Source organism: Xyrauchen texanus, chromosome 15, assembly GCF_025860055.1.
Source record: "Xyrauchen texanus isolate HMW12.3.18 chromosome 15, RBS_HiC_50CHRs, whole genome shotgun sequence".
In the NCBI taxonomy this organism is placed as follows: Eukaryota; Metazoa; Chordata; class Actinopteri; order Cypriniformes; family Catostomidae; genus Xyrauchen; species Xyrauchen texanus.
In genome coordinates this window covers 25666303-25682540 of record NC_068290.1, presented here as the reverse complement: position 1 = coordinate 25682540, position 16238 = coordinate 25666303, and the positions used below count along the sequence as shown (strand labels likewise).

The window sequence follows — 16238 nt, the reverse complement described above, 5'->3', positions numbered from 1 at the left end:
GCATAATAGGTCTCCTTTAAGGCTCTCTGATAAAACCTACAAGCCCTTATATCGCATGAAGGAAAGCATTTGTAATCTATGTGCATTTGAAAATACGTTTCATTATCTATAATCTCGAGATTAATGGAGCAAACAAGCGTCCCCTCCTGCGTGTCATTTACATTGTGTGTATGAGCCAAGAACATTTGCCTCCTGAAGTGAGTATGGTTCGCCTTTGGGTCCTTTTAGGGTGTCTGAGACCAGTTGGATTGTACACATATTCACGTTATACTGATCTGACAATCTTGGAGTGCTCAAATGAACTAGGTGTGAAAACACCTGTCAGAGACTTTTTTGATCGACCCCGAGCTATAAAGTCCTTACTTACAGCTAACAGAGTAAAACCCAAAAAGTGAGAACTCTCTCCCAAATGAGTATGACTTTCTTTCTTCTGCTGAACACAATGATTTTTTATAATATCTAAGCTCTGTAGGTCCATTCAGTGCAAATAAATGGTACCCAGAACTCCAAAAGCTCCTAAAAAGAGATAAAGTCAGCATAAAACATATCCATATAAATCTAGTTGGCTTTGGGTGAGAACAGACCAAAATATAACTCCTTTTTCACTGTACATCTTGTCATTGCAGTCTCAAGGCAGGATCATGATTTCAAGCTCAATTACAGTTTCTAGTGGTTGATATGAATGCATGAGCAAAGCACTAGATGGCGCTATAGGAAGTGTAATAAAGCTTGAGGAGACAGTCAAGATGTATAGTGATTATATTTTGGTCTTTTCTCATACAAAAACCACTGGATCTCTTCAAAAGACATTGATTTAACCACTGTATTCTTATATGTTACTTTTATGTGGACATTATCTCATTTTTAGAGCTTTAAAAGCCTGAACAACATTCACTAGCATTGAATGGACCTACAGAGCTCAGACATTCTTTTAAAGATCTTTGTTTTCTGCAGAAGAAAGGAAGTCATACACATCTGGGATGGCATGAGGGGTGAGTAAATGATGAGAGAATTTGTGTTTTTGGTTGAACTAACCCTTTAAGGACCTACTATATATGTATCTACTAATGTGGTATGGTATCTTCTATGAGATTGAGACTACATATAATGTTTCCTGAAACATTCAAACATTCACCTCCTGCATAAAAACCTATAGTGTCTTCTTATTACCCTACTGAGCGGGACAAGTTTTTGGAATACCGAATAGGCGTTATGGTCTTGTGGTTGTGTATTGTAAAGTGGGAAGTGATGTGTGCATGTGCACGTATTTGTCTTACATCAGGAAATGTTTTTTTTTGCATCTTAGTTTCAATAAATGTTCTTTTATTTCATTGGGGAGGAAGTTTTGATTTCTAAAAATCACAATTTGGTTTCATAATATATTGAATTTCTTTTTTTTAAGCACACTTCCCTCTTTTAATACCCATATGTCCGGGGGAGGGGCATGCAAATTCTGTTCACCAATTCTCATTGGTCTTTTCTCAAAGACAAGAGGTAACCGAGGCTCTCAAGAGAGACCCCTAGTGTCACTACATCGACACAACGTCGAGTGAGTGACAGAATGGGAACATAATTTAGCACAAAAAATGTACTACACAGCGTTTTATAGAGAACATGTTACATGCAACACATGGAATCTGTATCAAAGTCTGACCTCATTTTTTATATTTTGCACTGATTTGGGGGGAAATTCAGAGGAAATCCATGAAATGGTTTTAAACATGGTAAAATGTCTTAATGGAGCTTAGACTGCAACAGTCTTATTAGTAGCTAAAAAATAAATAAAAAATAAACAAAAGTATTGGACACAACAATGTCAACGATGGAACTGAACCTCTTCAATATTTCAATATTTGTGACTGTAAAATTAGGAAAAAAGTGTTCTTCTAATTACATTATCACCAACATTATACAACAAGTATAATTAATTAAAAGGCACGGTGATGCATATGGAACAAACTGTGTGTATTTCATACAGTGGTAAAATATTTAAGTAAAATGCGTATGCAGTACAATTGCTGTATCTTGACAATTGTGAAAATAGTTTCTTCTTGTATTCAATCCAAAACCAAAATAATAGTTCAACATTCTCTTTCACAACAACATTATTTCATATGAAGTAATGTTGTTGTCATGGAAGTGGAGCGTAGTTCTAGCGGGAAGACCAGCAGGTGTACATCATCACATCATTAGCTGGATAACTCCTAGCCAATCGCACGTAAGCCATTGCTTTATAATCCACTCACCATCTATCACATTGCTGTTTCGGTGTGCTAACACTGCAACCTCCACCTCCCTACCACCACCAGTTGAGCCCTGTCGCGCAGGGGGGTAGGCTCCTCGCCCCTGCCTCCTATCTCCGGCAGGACATGACGGTTCCGGGTACAACTCCCTCGGACTGCCGGACGGGGCCTACGCCAAAGAGAGAGACATCACCTCCCATTTTATATCTATCAGATAAATGGCATGTCAAACTTCACTCAATCTCGAACCCGGACGGAAGCACACGAGCGTGTTGGGGGGGCCGGTGGTTCGTGGGGATTTACCCGGCGAAACCGAGCCCGTCACTATCCCCATATCGTCTTCATCGCCAGCCGGATCATCCTCAATCCCGTGGGAAGAAAGAGTGACGCGGGGGGCGGCTGAAGTGGCATTCACCGTTAGGAAGGAGGGCCGCGACCGCAACGTTGCCATGGTCATGTTCTCGCAGTGAGAACATGAACCATCCACGAACGCCATCTCAGTGTGATCGCTACCCAGGCACACGAGGCAGCTTCTTTGGCCGTTGTTCTTGGAGAGAAATCGCCTGCATCCAGGAACAACACAGGGGTGGAAAGGCATCTTGAAAAAGACGCGTCCTGAAAAGAACGTTCAATGCCGCTGTGTATTGCTCTTTTTGTGAGTGGAAAACTCGGACTCTTTTAGAGAAAATATAACTCTTTTAGGAGGAGAACACTCTTTTAAACAGGAATAAGCACATGAACTGCACAGCTGGTAAAGGTGGGTGGAACAGTAGTGAGATTCAGCTGCTTGCTGCCCAACCATTCGGCTCCAAAGAAACTTTCTGACTGGCATTCGCTGCCCCGCTTCCCTTTATACCCGTATGTCCGGGGCGGGGCATGCAAATTCTGTCTGCCAATTTGACATTGGCCTTTTCTCAGGTTCAGAGGTACGATTCGGCGTCCAAGAAGACCCCTTGTGTCACTTCCTTTGACACAACTTCGAGAGAGTGACAGAAGGGGAACCACAGAATTTTTTTTCTCCAGTGTACAAATGCAGCTGCAAGGAAATATGACTCTTAACATTTCTACTTTTTTCAATTGCTATTTAAATGACCTTTATTTGTCAAGGCTGTAGAGTGGAGAGGTAAACAAGTTTTGGGTTGGCTGTAACTGGCCTTTATGTGTTTGAACACATACAGTTTTCAAATATCTGTTTATCTAAGAGAATGGAGTTGTGTTAGCAAATCTAATGCCTAATCTAATTGTGTGTTTGTTTTTTGTTTTTAGATTGAAAAGCTTTTAATGGACTCGCATAATATGATTATTTATTTAATGCTGTATCACAGCACAGTGTTAACTGGTAAGTGACTATTTAATTCTCTCTGCACATTTTAAGATCAAAGAATGAAGTCGATATGCTGACCGAGCAGCCATTTTCTTTTGGTTTACTCATTGGGTGAACTATTCAAAAGTGGGACAGTTTGATGTTTAGTCAAAGTGCAAAAAAAGCCTCACAAATTAATGGCTGAAATTTTGCAACATTAGGCTATAAATACCTTTTTAATTGACCAACCAATCTTCATTTAAATAAATAAACCAGACAAATGCAGGGAATTTACAGTATATTCTAAGTCTTATGTTTAAAAATGAATTTTCATTTTAAGTGGGTTTCCATGTGTTCATACTAAATCTTGACCACTTCCACTACAATGAAATCAGGTAAATTGAGATATTTGCAAAGACCTTTGTGGTCATTACAGTATTAATGACTATTACATTTATTGTCTCCTGATATTTAAACTACAATTAATCAGGAAACTTGTTTGTTCCATTTTTGCTAAAATTATTCCATTTACTTTTGACTGAAATTTAGAACTGAAATAAATTAGCAACTATTCTCTTTATTTTGGCTCCTATTTCCTTTGAGTGTATTTCCTCCCACTTGTCTTGATGAAACTTGTGCTGTTTAAAATTACTTTGAAAGCCATTTTGATGATGTAGATATTTATAATCAAAAAACTACATGCTGTTCTTTAACTATCGATTTGTATAAATTATCCACTCTGTGCACTGTAAATTTACATTTAAACAAACAAGGAAAGAGAAGTTTGATAAATCAAGACTGATAATTGCTGTAAAATGTTACTGTTAATTTTTAGTACATGATACCTAATGCATTTACTAATTTTAACTAATAAACAGCTTGTTATAAAGTGTTACCATTTAACTCATAATAAATAAATGTATGTAAGGCATTCAAGGTACACTAGGTAACAAGTTAATAGAATGTTTCATTGTGCAGGTTAACTATATCTGTGCAGTCACTTTTTCTATTACCATAAGAAAATTCCTATTTGGACACGTGAATAATTAGGCAAACTAAGAGGATTTTCTTCTGTTTGAAATCTCTGTTATTCAGTACATGGAATTCATACTGTTCCTGAGGTTGTTGGGTACCAAGGTCATGATGTCACTCTGCCATGCAGCTATAATGCAAACCCAGAAGATAAACTATCACAAGTTGAGTGGAACTTGATCAATCATTCCAGTGAAAACACATCTCTGAAAATTATCATCTTTAGTCCAAAACTTGGCATCCATATCCATGAAACATTCCTGAAAGACAGAGTCAGCTTCAGTAAAAACTCCTCTCTGATCTCCTTTCTGGCTTCCATCATCATCAAAGATGTGAAAAAGTCTGATCAGGGAGTTTATAGCTGTGAATATACAGTCTTCCCTAGTGGGAGTTATAAAGGAGAAACCACTCTTAAAGTCATAGAAGGTATGTAAGGCAGTTCATTCAAATGTAGTCAAAAGAAGCCATTATTATTATTATTATTAACTCTTGAGTATTGATCATGCCCACAGGTAAGCCTCCTGTGCTGTCTACCTCTGAGGTTGCTGTGATTTTGACTGTTGTAATGCTAGTCATTATGATTCTAGCTTTTGTGGGATATTTATTCCTGATCAAGAGACGGTAAGTGACTAAATCACAATTCAATAACTATGGAATTGCAGTGTTGCAGTTCCAAACCTGGAACTAATGAAAATACCATATCAGTTGTCAATATTAAAGGGATAGTTAACCCAAAAAATTAATTTCTGTCATTATTCACTCTAATGTATATACTCACTCTAATGTTGTTCCAAACCTGTTTGACTTTCTTCCTTGAAACACAAAAGGAGAAATTCTGAAAACTGTATTGTTAACAAAGAACAAAGTTTCAAGTTTCAAAACGAAGGCAAAAGCACCATAAAGGTATCATGAAAGTAGAACTTATGAGTCATGCACTATATTTTAAATCATCTGAAGCCATATGATAGCTTTGGTTGAGAAACAAGCCAAAATTAGTTCACATTTGTGTCCTTTGAAAGCTTCAGTCCCCATTCATAGAAAAAAGCAATCAGTACAGTTTTCAAATTCTTTCCTTTTGTTTTCCACAGTAAAAAACTTAAGTCAAACGGGTTTTGAACAACATAAAGATTAATTAAATATAAGCATTTTACAGTAATTTACAAAAATACAAAATAACATTAAGATTCACATTAAGTTCTGTATCAGTATTCAGCAGTAGTAATTATTAATAGTCACTAACAACACTTCATGCTCTTTTTTTCTAACTACTGTACAAATGGCAGAAGAGCTGTCAATGCCGGCTATAGTACCAGTTCCGCTTATTGTGAGTACAACACATTTATAACTTTTATCCAAGAGAAAATGTTCCATTCAAGTATTCTTATGTTTTAAATAACAATTTAATTAGGAATGTCCACATTGTGCTGTAATTTTTAAGTGACTCACTTTTTAAGTCATTCATTCATCCATACATCTACACTTCTGCCTCCATTTGTCCTCTGAGAGCATTCTGTTTAACCTTGATTAATGCTGTGAGTTTACCAATACTTTACCTCTTCATTAGATGTGACTCAGAGGCCTGATGTTCCACAACAGGTAAGAAGTTCTGCTAAGATTAATACATCTCACTTTAACAGTAGGAAGTTAAAAGCCGGTATTAATTCTTTAGTGAGAGATGTAATTGAACCAGAAGCTCATAAACAAGTGAAATAGTATTTGATAAAATCAAATAGACAAATGCTCTTGAAAATGAATGAAATCCAAATGCATTTTTTGTTCACTGCTCAACATCCTTTTACCTGTATTAGGATGTCACATACGCTGATGTCACAATACTCAAACCAGGCAGAGTCAATAAAAACTTGTCAAAGGCTGATGTGGAATATGCAGCAGTTTTCTCCAGTCGTTCTGGATCATCATCTCTGCGAGGCTCAGCAAATCAACAGGCTTTTGGTGACCACACAGCAGAGCAGGAATCTGTGTATGCACAGGTGAAAAGAGACTGATGTTCATTACAAATTTCAGATAATTTGTTTTGTGTTTCTAATGATTAGCCTGCCAAAATGACCCAATAGCTACACTCAGTGTTTGGGAATAAAGCTTGTTTGTCCTCTTAACAGTAGACTTGAGGTTTTCGCAATGATGACTTCAGCAACACATCTCTGTGTTTGCTATGTAATCCTCTTGACAATTTTCTTGTTATAGAAACAAGAGAGCAAGAAAGAAATCTATTGATTACAATACATAGGAGTTGAATAGTGAACACTCATTCCTTAGTATTCTTTTTTCTTTTTTCTGTGCTTGCTTCTTCAAACTAAACTTTGATTTTAATTTTGAGTGTCAAAATTTTCTGTAGAAAATTGAAAAATTATTCTGTTCACAGCTTATTGGTTTTTAGTACAAAAATAAAATAAAAATAAAAATATGTGTGTGTGGAAGAAATGGAAAAAATTTGTTAAAGAGGACTTTCATAGTCTTTAGTTTTGACATAAGATGATCACTCACATGGAGAAGCCCCCTTAAACTGAGTCTTGACTCTTTGTACATTCATCTAAAATACCCTCTGTACCATAAAATATAGCGATAATGTAATATTAGTGTGAATAAACATAAATATTTAATACACCAAAAATTTGTTTAGAAATATACAAATTAAAAAGAAGTTATGATGCCCTTTTGAAACATATGCAAATCTGTATGTGTGTGTGTGTGTGTGTGTATAAATTCATACTTTATGCTGAATCGACAGACACAGAAATGTATATATATATATATATATATACAACAGTTAGCTCCAGTCCTCAAATCTGATTGGACGAGAGATGTTCCATGAGCACTGATGGTCTGACAGGATCAGCACTCGTACGCTTCACTGTGTGTATCACTCCGCTTGTGTTCGTGCCATTCTAAACTAAGGTGTAAGAGCAGTATATATCTGTTAGGAGTTACTGTCTTTATTTTTGAAATTACATATGATAGCCAGCAGGTGGTGCAAAAGATAATTTTGGTGTGTAATATGAGCCAGTTGGTGATGTAAAGTGAATCCGTTAGTCATTGTTTACATAGAAAAGTGCTCCATGATCGCTGGTATCTAGGTGGTGTACAGTGCTGCTTACATGAAGCTAGGACATTGTTTTAAATGGCTTTAAATGAACAATTTCAGGATTAAGGCTCATTGCAGCTGAGAGACACAACGGACTGTTTGATTAAAGAACTTGAGGCACTTACCGAGTTTCCAAATTGGATACACACTGTTTAAAATTGGCAGAGGACATCGCTGTGTGTATAGTGATCGACTCTTGCGCAGCTACCAAGAAATAGGGAGAAATATCCCCGCTTGGACAGTATTTTTCCGCCGAGAAAGCTTACCTTCAGAACGCTGACAGCATATCTGCTTGGGAGTGACAACAGATTATCACATACGCCCCGTCTCTCCCTCTCTCTCACACTCTCTCTCTCTCTCTCTCTAACACACACACACACACACACATACAGACAAAGACACCTAGACACAAACACCCATCAATCCATCCTTGTATATCCAATAACTTGTTAGAAACAACACAAGCCGTGATACTATTTCTGAAGTGAACTTTTTGAATTACTAACAGAGGTTTGGATGCATCATTTGTTTTGAACCAGCAACGATAGATTCTGATTCATCGCGTAAGAAAGTAGTTCCATGCACAAATGCGTTTTTATGACCTTACTCGGTTTTTCAATTTTAGTTTTTATTTACTTGTTCATTGAACTGTTGTAGATAAGCAATATCACACTCGCAATCGTGCTATATGGCTCTACATCAGCATTGCTGTAATTACCTACGGCCGAATCACATCTCACATATACATCACATATTGCACTCTTGCTCATGTGATATTACTTAAATATATATATTTCTGTGTATGTCGATTTATGTGTGGTGTACAGTGCTGCTTACATGAAGTTCTATGAAATGCAGTTTGATTTAGACAGATCCAGAATTCAAGTTTTAATGAATGAACAGCTCCTCATTACCATTAACATACATTTTAGTCAGAGTTAATCTCCTCAGTATCAATAAAGTAGCTCTATTTTTAATTTCCAAATCAGTCAACACAATCCCATAATTAAATTACACAGACAGTGAATTAAAAAATGTGTATAGTACAGAAAAGTAAGAATATCTGTTTAGAATATCTTTTTAATTAACAAGTTTGTGTATTTCACAATGCTTTACTGTCCTCCATTAAAGTGTGCTCACGTTCTGTTGCTGTCTGGCTCTGATCTTTCTGGTATCATTAAAGAGAATGACATCCAAAAGAGAGCGTCTCTGTGCTACTTCCTGTGTTTGACTATAGAGAGAGTTCAGTCTGAGAGAGGAAGGAGAATCTGTGCCACCATTTGGCTCTGAACACAGACAGAATGCAGCCAATAGGAGAGAGAGAGAGAGAGAGAGAGAGAGAGAGAGAGAGCGAGTGTGTGTGTGTCTTTGTGCTGCCTGAAGACTAGAATCAGGGGGAAGTTTAGCATCCCTGTGCAATCTGTTGAGTTTCACAGTGGTAGCATTGCTAAATCTTTAGTTGTGGGTTGACAAAAGCAGACAGTTTTCTCTTAGACCTTTACCATTGCATTTTTAAGGTTATTTCTTTTTTTTCAAGGAGTGTTATAGAGACATAACACAATAAATACACATTCTGATCTATGACCGAAATCTCTTGGACTATGATCTGTCTGTTACAGATGGGTTTGTCCCAACTTTGCTAAGATTCAGTAAGAAAAAAACCTAATTGTAAAAATTGAAATATTAAATTCAAAAACTAAATAACTTTACATTGGCTTTGTAGGGTAGTTTAGCACTATAGTTCAATAGTACAAAGTAAAATCTTAATATGACACATGGCTATCCAAAAGAAAAAGAGGAAAAAGGAAAAGATTCAAATACATGATTATGAATAAGGGCAAACATTACAAAACCATGTCACTTTTACTCTCCCCACTTTGCTTCATCCTTCATCCCTCTCTCTTTCAATCTCTCTTCCCCTTTTATTCTCTATGTCTCATTTCTGCTCTCCCATTAAGTCTGTTTTGATGCTAGACTGAGGTGGCACTAAAGTGCAGCCTTTTGCTGGTGGGGAGTGGCCTATCCGGCAAGGGCTGTGCCCCCCACCACCTTCGCTGTCTGTATTTGATGATGATTGTGGAGGGGGCAGGGCCAGGCGAGGCAAAGGGGCTGAGGAGGGTGGGATGCGTGTGCAGGTCGTTGTGCGGAGACTCTGGATACGCCGGCACTCCTGGCAGATGCGCACATGGGTGCAGCCCCGTGGCAGAGGCACTGTCACTGCAGGTGGACCCAGGGCTGATGCAGGGGTGCTGTTGGCACTTATCGGGTCTTCCAAGAGTCGTTGAGGCCCTGGGCCCATGTCAGGGAGGGCTCCTCCAGCCCCTGAACCTCCTGTTAGGGGTCCAGTACCACTGTAGAGCTTTCCATTGCTAAGGCGCATCTCTCTGACAAGGCGCAGAGGACGCGGGGCCCCTAGAGTAATGCGGGTGGGGTGACGAAGGGACAAAGAGCTGGAAAGGGGTCGACGGCGGCGCAGACGAGAACTCTTCTTGCAAGAGACAGCGTTCCGGAACTCCGTCAACATCTCCTGACACACCGACATCTGAATAGAAAAAAAAATTATAAATGAAAGATGTTGACAAATTCTAGAATGTATTCAAGACATCTACACAGGTAGGCATGCACACAGTGGGACAATCACGAACTCCACTATGACACACTAGAACACTAAGGTAAATAGTTAGTGGGTTGCTTTGGTAACCTACTGTATTTTGACTGTGATATGGGCGGTCGCAGGAGAGAGGCCGTACCTCGTCTGTTTCAGCTGATTGGCGTGTGGACCACACAAACTCCATAACAGCCACAAACACAGCAATAATCAGCCCACAGATTAAAACCACAAATATACCGCCAATGTTCTCCATCCCAAGACCTGAAACAATTAATTAAACATACAAATTAACACAATCTATCCATATGAAATCACATTTGTTTTGCTTAATGGGGACATGCTAATGCTAATTATATTTTTTTTACCTTGACCCTACACCTACACCAAAAACCCCATAAAAGTATTTTAACATTTTTATTGAATTGTTAGTATGTTTTCTAAGCCTTATAAACTTTATAAAGTTTTCCTTTTGGGGACAGATGGCTGGTTCCCACAATGTATGTGATATAAGATTTTACATTAATATCCTTTGGCTTTGACATTTGGTCCTAAAAAATTACAAATATGCCATTGTATCTTCACCCACTACTGGCTTTCCTTACACAAAAAAGATGGTATAAAATATATACTTTCTAAAACATGAACACACAACTTCATGTGTGTTAGAACTGGTTCTCATTTAAGATTTAGTGTGTGAAATGTGTCTGAGTTGTGGTGTAAATGGAATTCATGCCTTTGGCACGGTGATCCTCCTCTTTGGGACACTGCCCACCCTCCCACCACCTTCTCTTCAGGATCTCCAACCTGTTATTTTCCTGCAACTGCAACACTGACAGACTAATCTCATCTCTGAATGGGGAACCTGAGGGGGGACAGAGAGAGCGAGAGAGAGAGAGAGAGTAATGCTCATGTATGTATTTTGTGATTTAGCATGAAGTGTCTGTGATTTGTGTCCTTAGTGCAAAATCTACTTCTGTAATACACTTCTGTTTTTTGTTTTAAGAGTCAATTATAGCAGAAAATCTTTTCCACTTGTCAATCAGTTTGTATAAAAGAATGTTAAACATGTTTGCAGCATAATTTTTTTAAAGCTTCAGTAAAAACAAGTTTGTTATTTCAGCTATAATGCTAAACAATATTTAGTTGGGAATACTTTTCTAGGTAGATAAAAAAAATCTCATTTTGTGTTAAACAGTGCTTTACCGATAATTCTGTCATGTTCCTTCCATCTTCCTTTCTGGTATCCTCACACAGATATGTCAAGAATTTGGTTAATTGCTTTTCAGAGTTGAAAGACTGGACATAACTTATTCTTTTTACTTTCAAACATTGTCAATGCTTGTGTCTGATTCACTGTTCAGAGGCGTGCAACGGAACCCTGTCTCATGAAACAAGCACATGTAAAGAGTTATCACTCCTTTTTCTTTGTTTCATTCAACTGAAAACTGTTTGCAAGAATAATGTAGTCTATGAGAATGCTGCAAATGATCTCCGATCATCTCTTGTGGTACTGTGAGTTTAGTTCACTCTTACACATTGTGAACACATCTCCGTAGGTTCAGTAATATATACAGGTATCTTTGTATTAAAGAAACAAAGATGAAAGTGATTAAATCATAAAGTAATACAAGACATGTTCACCTTGAACCTAAAATTGAGTTCTATTTTTTTCTTTAGGCAGCATAAATATGACCAAAACGGAATACAAACACATTTGACAGCATTTTTTGGGAACACAAGAATTATTTAGACTTATTAATTATGATGATTATTATAATTATCTTTACATTTATAATTGTCTTTAGTTCTTAATTTGTATGCTAGTAATTTGCACCTGTTGCTGCATACTGATTCATCTTATGAAGTTTTGTGTTCCTTGCCACAGTCGCCTACAGCTTGCTCACTGGGGTTATCAATACAATTATTATTTAATTATTTTTAAACACGATTAACAATTGTATTTTATCTAAATTGCACAATGATGATTCATCGACTTTATAGACATTACAGTCTGTTAATGCTGATCTTCTTTAAAGCTGCTTTGAAACGATGTGTGTTGTGAAAGGCGCTATACAAATAAAATTGACTTGACTTGACTTGATACTTGCTTGATGGCAAATGGAGCCGTTGAAGACGGTAAATGTTTGGATTTGTGGAGGTGGTTATATATACGATTTTTTTTATCACTTTGTTATTTGTATTGCTTTTCTGTTTCGTTTAAAATGCAATTTGAATTTAGAAATGGCTTTTGTTCGTGTTTCAATAAATTAATTAAATTTTGAAAGCAAAATCAATAAAGCAAAAATATTCACGACCTTGGGGATTGAACATATGATTGGATATTGATATTTTAAATGCGATTATCATAAAATAGTTTTTTACATATTGCTCAGCCCAAAAGTTAAGTAAAATGCAATAATTTTATGGAGACCCGCACAAACACTCAATTCCATATTGCAACATGTTACCTATTAATATTTGCATATTTGTTTGTTTTTGAGTAGTCTATGGGCAATATAAACATTGTATTTTAATGAAAAACTTAAAATATTAAATTATTCGTTTGTGGTATGGCTCTTTTGAAAAAAAAATCCAGCAACCAAAAATAAAACAAATTTGCTCCTTTGTGAAAGAAGACTCCCGACCCTGCATTAGAGTATAATGCATTATAATACAAGCAACATCAGATTTTAACGCAGCAGAAGTTAATCAAATTAATAGTATAAGTGCTATCATGCAAAAGCAGCATAGTGTAAACAGTCAAAAAGCTTTCTGACGTGCTCATATTATAAGTGGCCTTGCCTGCTTTAAGTTAAATAAGCAATATCTTCTTATAAACAACCATTACATAAATGTGTAACATTCATACATTACAACACCCAAGAAGATTGTCTACATGTGTGATCAACATTACATATTTAGAGTTTCTGATATATTTTAATATCTAAAAATGTTTATTGAATGTGTGTTATTTTGCATTTTTTGTGCATGTGTACTGCATAACTTCCAGCATGACTTGTAATGTCTTATAACCACTTAAAAATAAGTATTGTATAATGTATATTACAAATATATAATACATTATATCTTCTGCAGATAAAATTAAACATTGCTTGAGTTATAATGCATTATACTCTAAGGTATAACTATGAATAGGTAATTATTATAATGTATTAATTTATAAAATATTATAAGGTGTATTATGAGACATTACTAACGTATTATAATGCCTTTACAATGCATTATAAATATGGGCTTAACAGACAGTGTAACTTTTTTTTTTTTTTTTTTTTTTTTGCAATTCTGCTTGATGCTGTCAGTTTTCTCATTTCTCTTGTGCATTTTTACATGTCTTAGCAAAAGTTGAACATATATGGCCCTTTTTTATTATGGGTAAAGTACCCCAAATATGCATCTCTCAGTGCTACACTGGGTCCCATATATTCTCCTCTCTGTTTCCTCCTCCCATTGTCTCTTACCCAGTGGCATGCCGATGCCATAACCCTTGGTGTCCAGCAAGCCTCCGATCTGGGTGAGGTTGCAGTTGAGACTGCGGTGGTACTCATTCATGGTGCTCTCCAGGAGAAAGGCATACTTGGAGTTTAAGACTCTTGCAATGCCTTCCTCTGTGCTCTTCACAAATACACTGGGCTGCTTAGAGTACATGTAGTTCCACATCCGCTGATACGTTTGATAACGAGAGTTCTGAGAGGAGGGGAGAGTAAAAACATAAACAGTGTGATGCACACAGATGGTGAGACTCCTACATGTGTACACATGTCTATGTACAGTATAAACTGTGTGTAAATTGAGTGTTAAATGAATTGTACCATAAAAAAGGTCATGGTGCTTCCTCCATGAATGGTGCCATACTGGATGTTGGTTTGATCAGCCAGGTCATCAGGTGATTCGATTGGCGCTTCCATTCTCTGCACGGTCAGAAACGCAGCCAGATTGGCTGTGTATGAGGAGATTATTATGAGAGTGAATGCCCACCTAGAAGAGAGAAACAGAGAGACTGAGAGACCAGAAATAAATGATGGAACAAAAAGCCCATAGCTGTTCAGTGTCAACTGACTCCATTGAAATGACCATCACCAACATATATGGACACGCTCATACTCACCAGACCCCACTAACACAGCGTGTGGAGAGGGCTCGGGGCATGATCTCAGATCCCTGCTGCATGAAGCCCCCTACAGGAAACCACAGGCTGTTTCCAAGAGTATACTGGTTCTCCAGCAGGTCTTTGTGCCCGCGCAGACATGGGTGAGGGTTATACCATTCATACGGACTCAACCTAAAACAAGTACAGAGAGAGATATTTAGGATAATAACTGTAGAGTGTATGTAACAATTTATTCCTTTATGTTTATACGTGTTGTTGATGTGTGTTTGTGTGTACCTAGCAGAAAGGAAAAGCACACAGCTGACAGCAAGGTAAGCCAGCAGCATGAAGAGCCAAACAGCCGGTGAGAAGGGATCCAGGAAGGAGAAATATCCTGGCTTCCTGCCCTTAGAGACAGCAAGAAAAGACAGGTAAATGTATGCAACTGATGGAAGGGAAGTGGTAGACTGGCAATATTCAGTGTGCAGTAATAAATGTAAATGTAGTATTGCAAAATGTATTTTTTATAGAATTTTAATATAAATTTCTGTATGATACATGTATTTATACATTATTATATACCATCTTTGATACAACATTCCCAGTGTGGTTGGATAAGTGATGTTCCAAGAGAGCTGAAATTTGTTGCTCGGCAACATGTTACCATACCAACATCAGGGCATATGTACCCAATATGTATAATCTCATCCTCTCATTCAAATCAGTTTTAGTCCTGCATGCTGTACTCACACCATAAGAGAGGACTATTGATCAAAGCGCAAAACATCACTGAGTTGCCAAATATGGATTTTTAAGCTGATATACAGTATATCGTTATTTTCAATGTTAAAATACTTTCTCCGAACCCATCTTAAATGTGTACTCAGTCATTTTTTCCTCATTAAAAAAGTTTTACTCCTCAAGAAATTTACTGGAATTTTGAAACATCTCTAAAGTCATGAGCACTCACATGAGATAAAGACTGTAATCATATCAGTAACCTTCTAAAACCTGTTTAATTCTATATGTAGTGTGTCCCCTTCTTGAGGGGTGCAATGTTAGGATCACATAACCAGCCGAGTAACCGCCCTGTTGTTGGACACTTTCACTCTTGGATTAAATAAGTCATGGCTCACTGTGAATAGTGAATTTCTACAATGGCATCAGTAGCTTCAAAACTATTGCATGTGAATGATGCTACATCCACACTCCCTATAAACACTGTGCCTCTGTAGTGCTTTCCAAAATTGCTGTATGTTTGAGCGGCCCATCCAGCTTGACACAGCAACATTACTAATGGAGTGAGTTTGGGGTGGGATTATCTAATTTATGTATGTTTGTTTTTTATGGCAGATGGAGGGTGTATTCATAAATAAGTCTAAAAAACAATGTTTATTTTGAACTTCCATTTGATGACGCTAGTTACACATTTCAACTTTAATTCTGTTCCATCAGAAGCAGAATCAGCTGTTTACTGAGGAAAGATATAGCCTAAATAACACTTACCAGTTTTTTTGTTTGAGTGTGTGTATAATATGTGAGTGTGACTTACTATATGGACTCTGTAGAGAATACTGATGCCCAAGGTCATAAAGGGTTTTGAGAAGTCAATGACCTTCTCTCTCTCAGACGTGATGGTAAAAGCAGCTACCGCTAAATCAGCTTTCTGCAACAAAGAACGAAGAAAGAGGAACAAAGAGAGAGAGAGAGAGAGACAAAAACATCAAAAAGCAGAATAGAAACATCTACAATATTTAGACACAATAATAAAACTAAACAGAATTGAGCAGAATGCAACAGTATGATTTCCATAATTAATTCAGAAAGGAAAGAGGTGA

At 37.1% G+C, this 16238-nt stretch overlaps 2 protein-coding genes across 4 annotated transcripts in view; one reads left to right on the top strand and one right to left on the bottom strand.

Annotated features, from left to right (window-relative positions):
- Nucleotides 1–3249: 3249 nt before the first annotated feature.
- Nucleotides 3250–7019, top strand: LOC127656487 (nectin-2-like). Its single transcript, XM_052144834.1, has 7 exons — nucleotides 3250–3366; nucleotides 3510–3582; nucleotides 4642–5004; nucleotides 5091–5199; nucleotides 5862–5902; nucleotides 6143–6174; nucleotides 6387–7019. Exons 2-7 carry the CDS (start codon nucleotides 3525–3527, stop codon nucleotides 6582–6584), a joined length of 801 nt encoding a protein of 266 aa, XP_052000794.1. The 5' UTR covers nucleotides 3250–3366; nucleotides 3510–3524; the 3' UTR covers nucleotides 6585–7019.
- Nucleotides 7020–7381: 362 nt separating this feature from the next.
- Nucleotides 7382–16238, bottom strand: part of LOC127656456 (glutamate receptor ionotropic, kainate 5-like) — an 83586-nt gene continuing 74729 nt past the window's right edge. For 2 of the 3 annotated variants that reach the window (XM_052144793.1, XM_052144795.1), the window contains 8 exons: nucleotides 15953–16066; nucleotides 14698–14807; nucleotides 14419–14592; nucleotides 14123–14288; nucleotides 13772–13997; nucleotides 11026–11154; nucleotides 10387–10553; nucleotides 7382–10223 (listed from right to left, as the gene is read on the bottom strand). In XM_052144793.1, coding sequence (XP_052000753.1) covers nucleotides 9618–10223; nucleotides 10387–10553; nucleotides 11026–11154; nucleotides 13772–13997; nucleotides 14123–14288; nucleotides 14419–14592; nucleotides 14698–14807; nucleotides 15953–16066 — 1692 coding nt within the window. In that variant the 3' untranslated portion in view covers nucleotides 7382–9617. The remainder of the gene's footprint in view (nucleotides 10224–10386; nucleotides 10554–11025; nucleotides 11155–13771; nucleotides 13998–14122; nucleotides 14289–14418; nucleotides 14593–14697; nucleotides 14808–15952; nucleotides 16067–16238) is intronic. The other variant, XM_052144794.1, reaches the window with a different exon arrangement.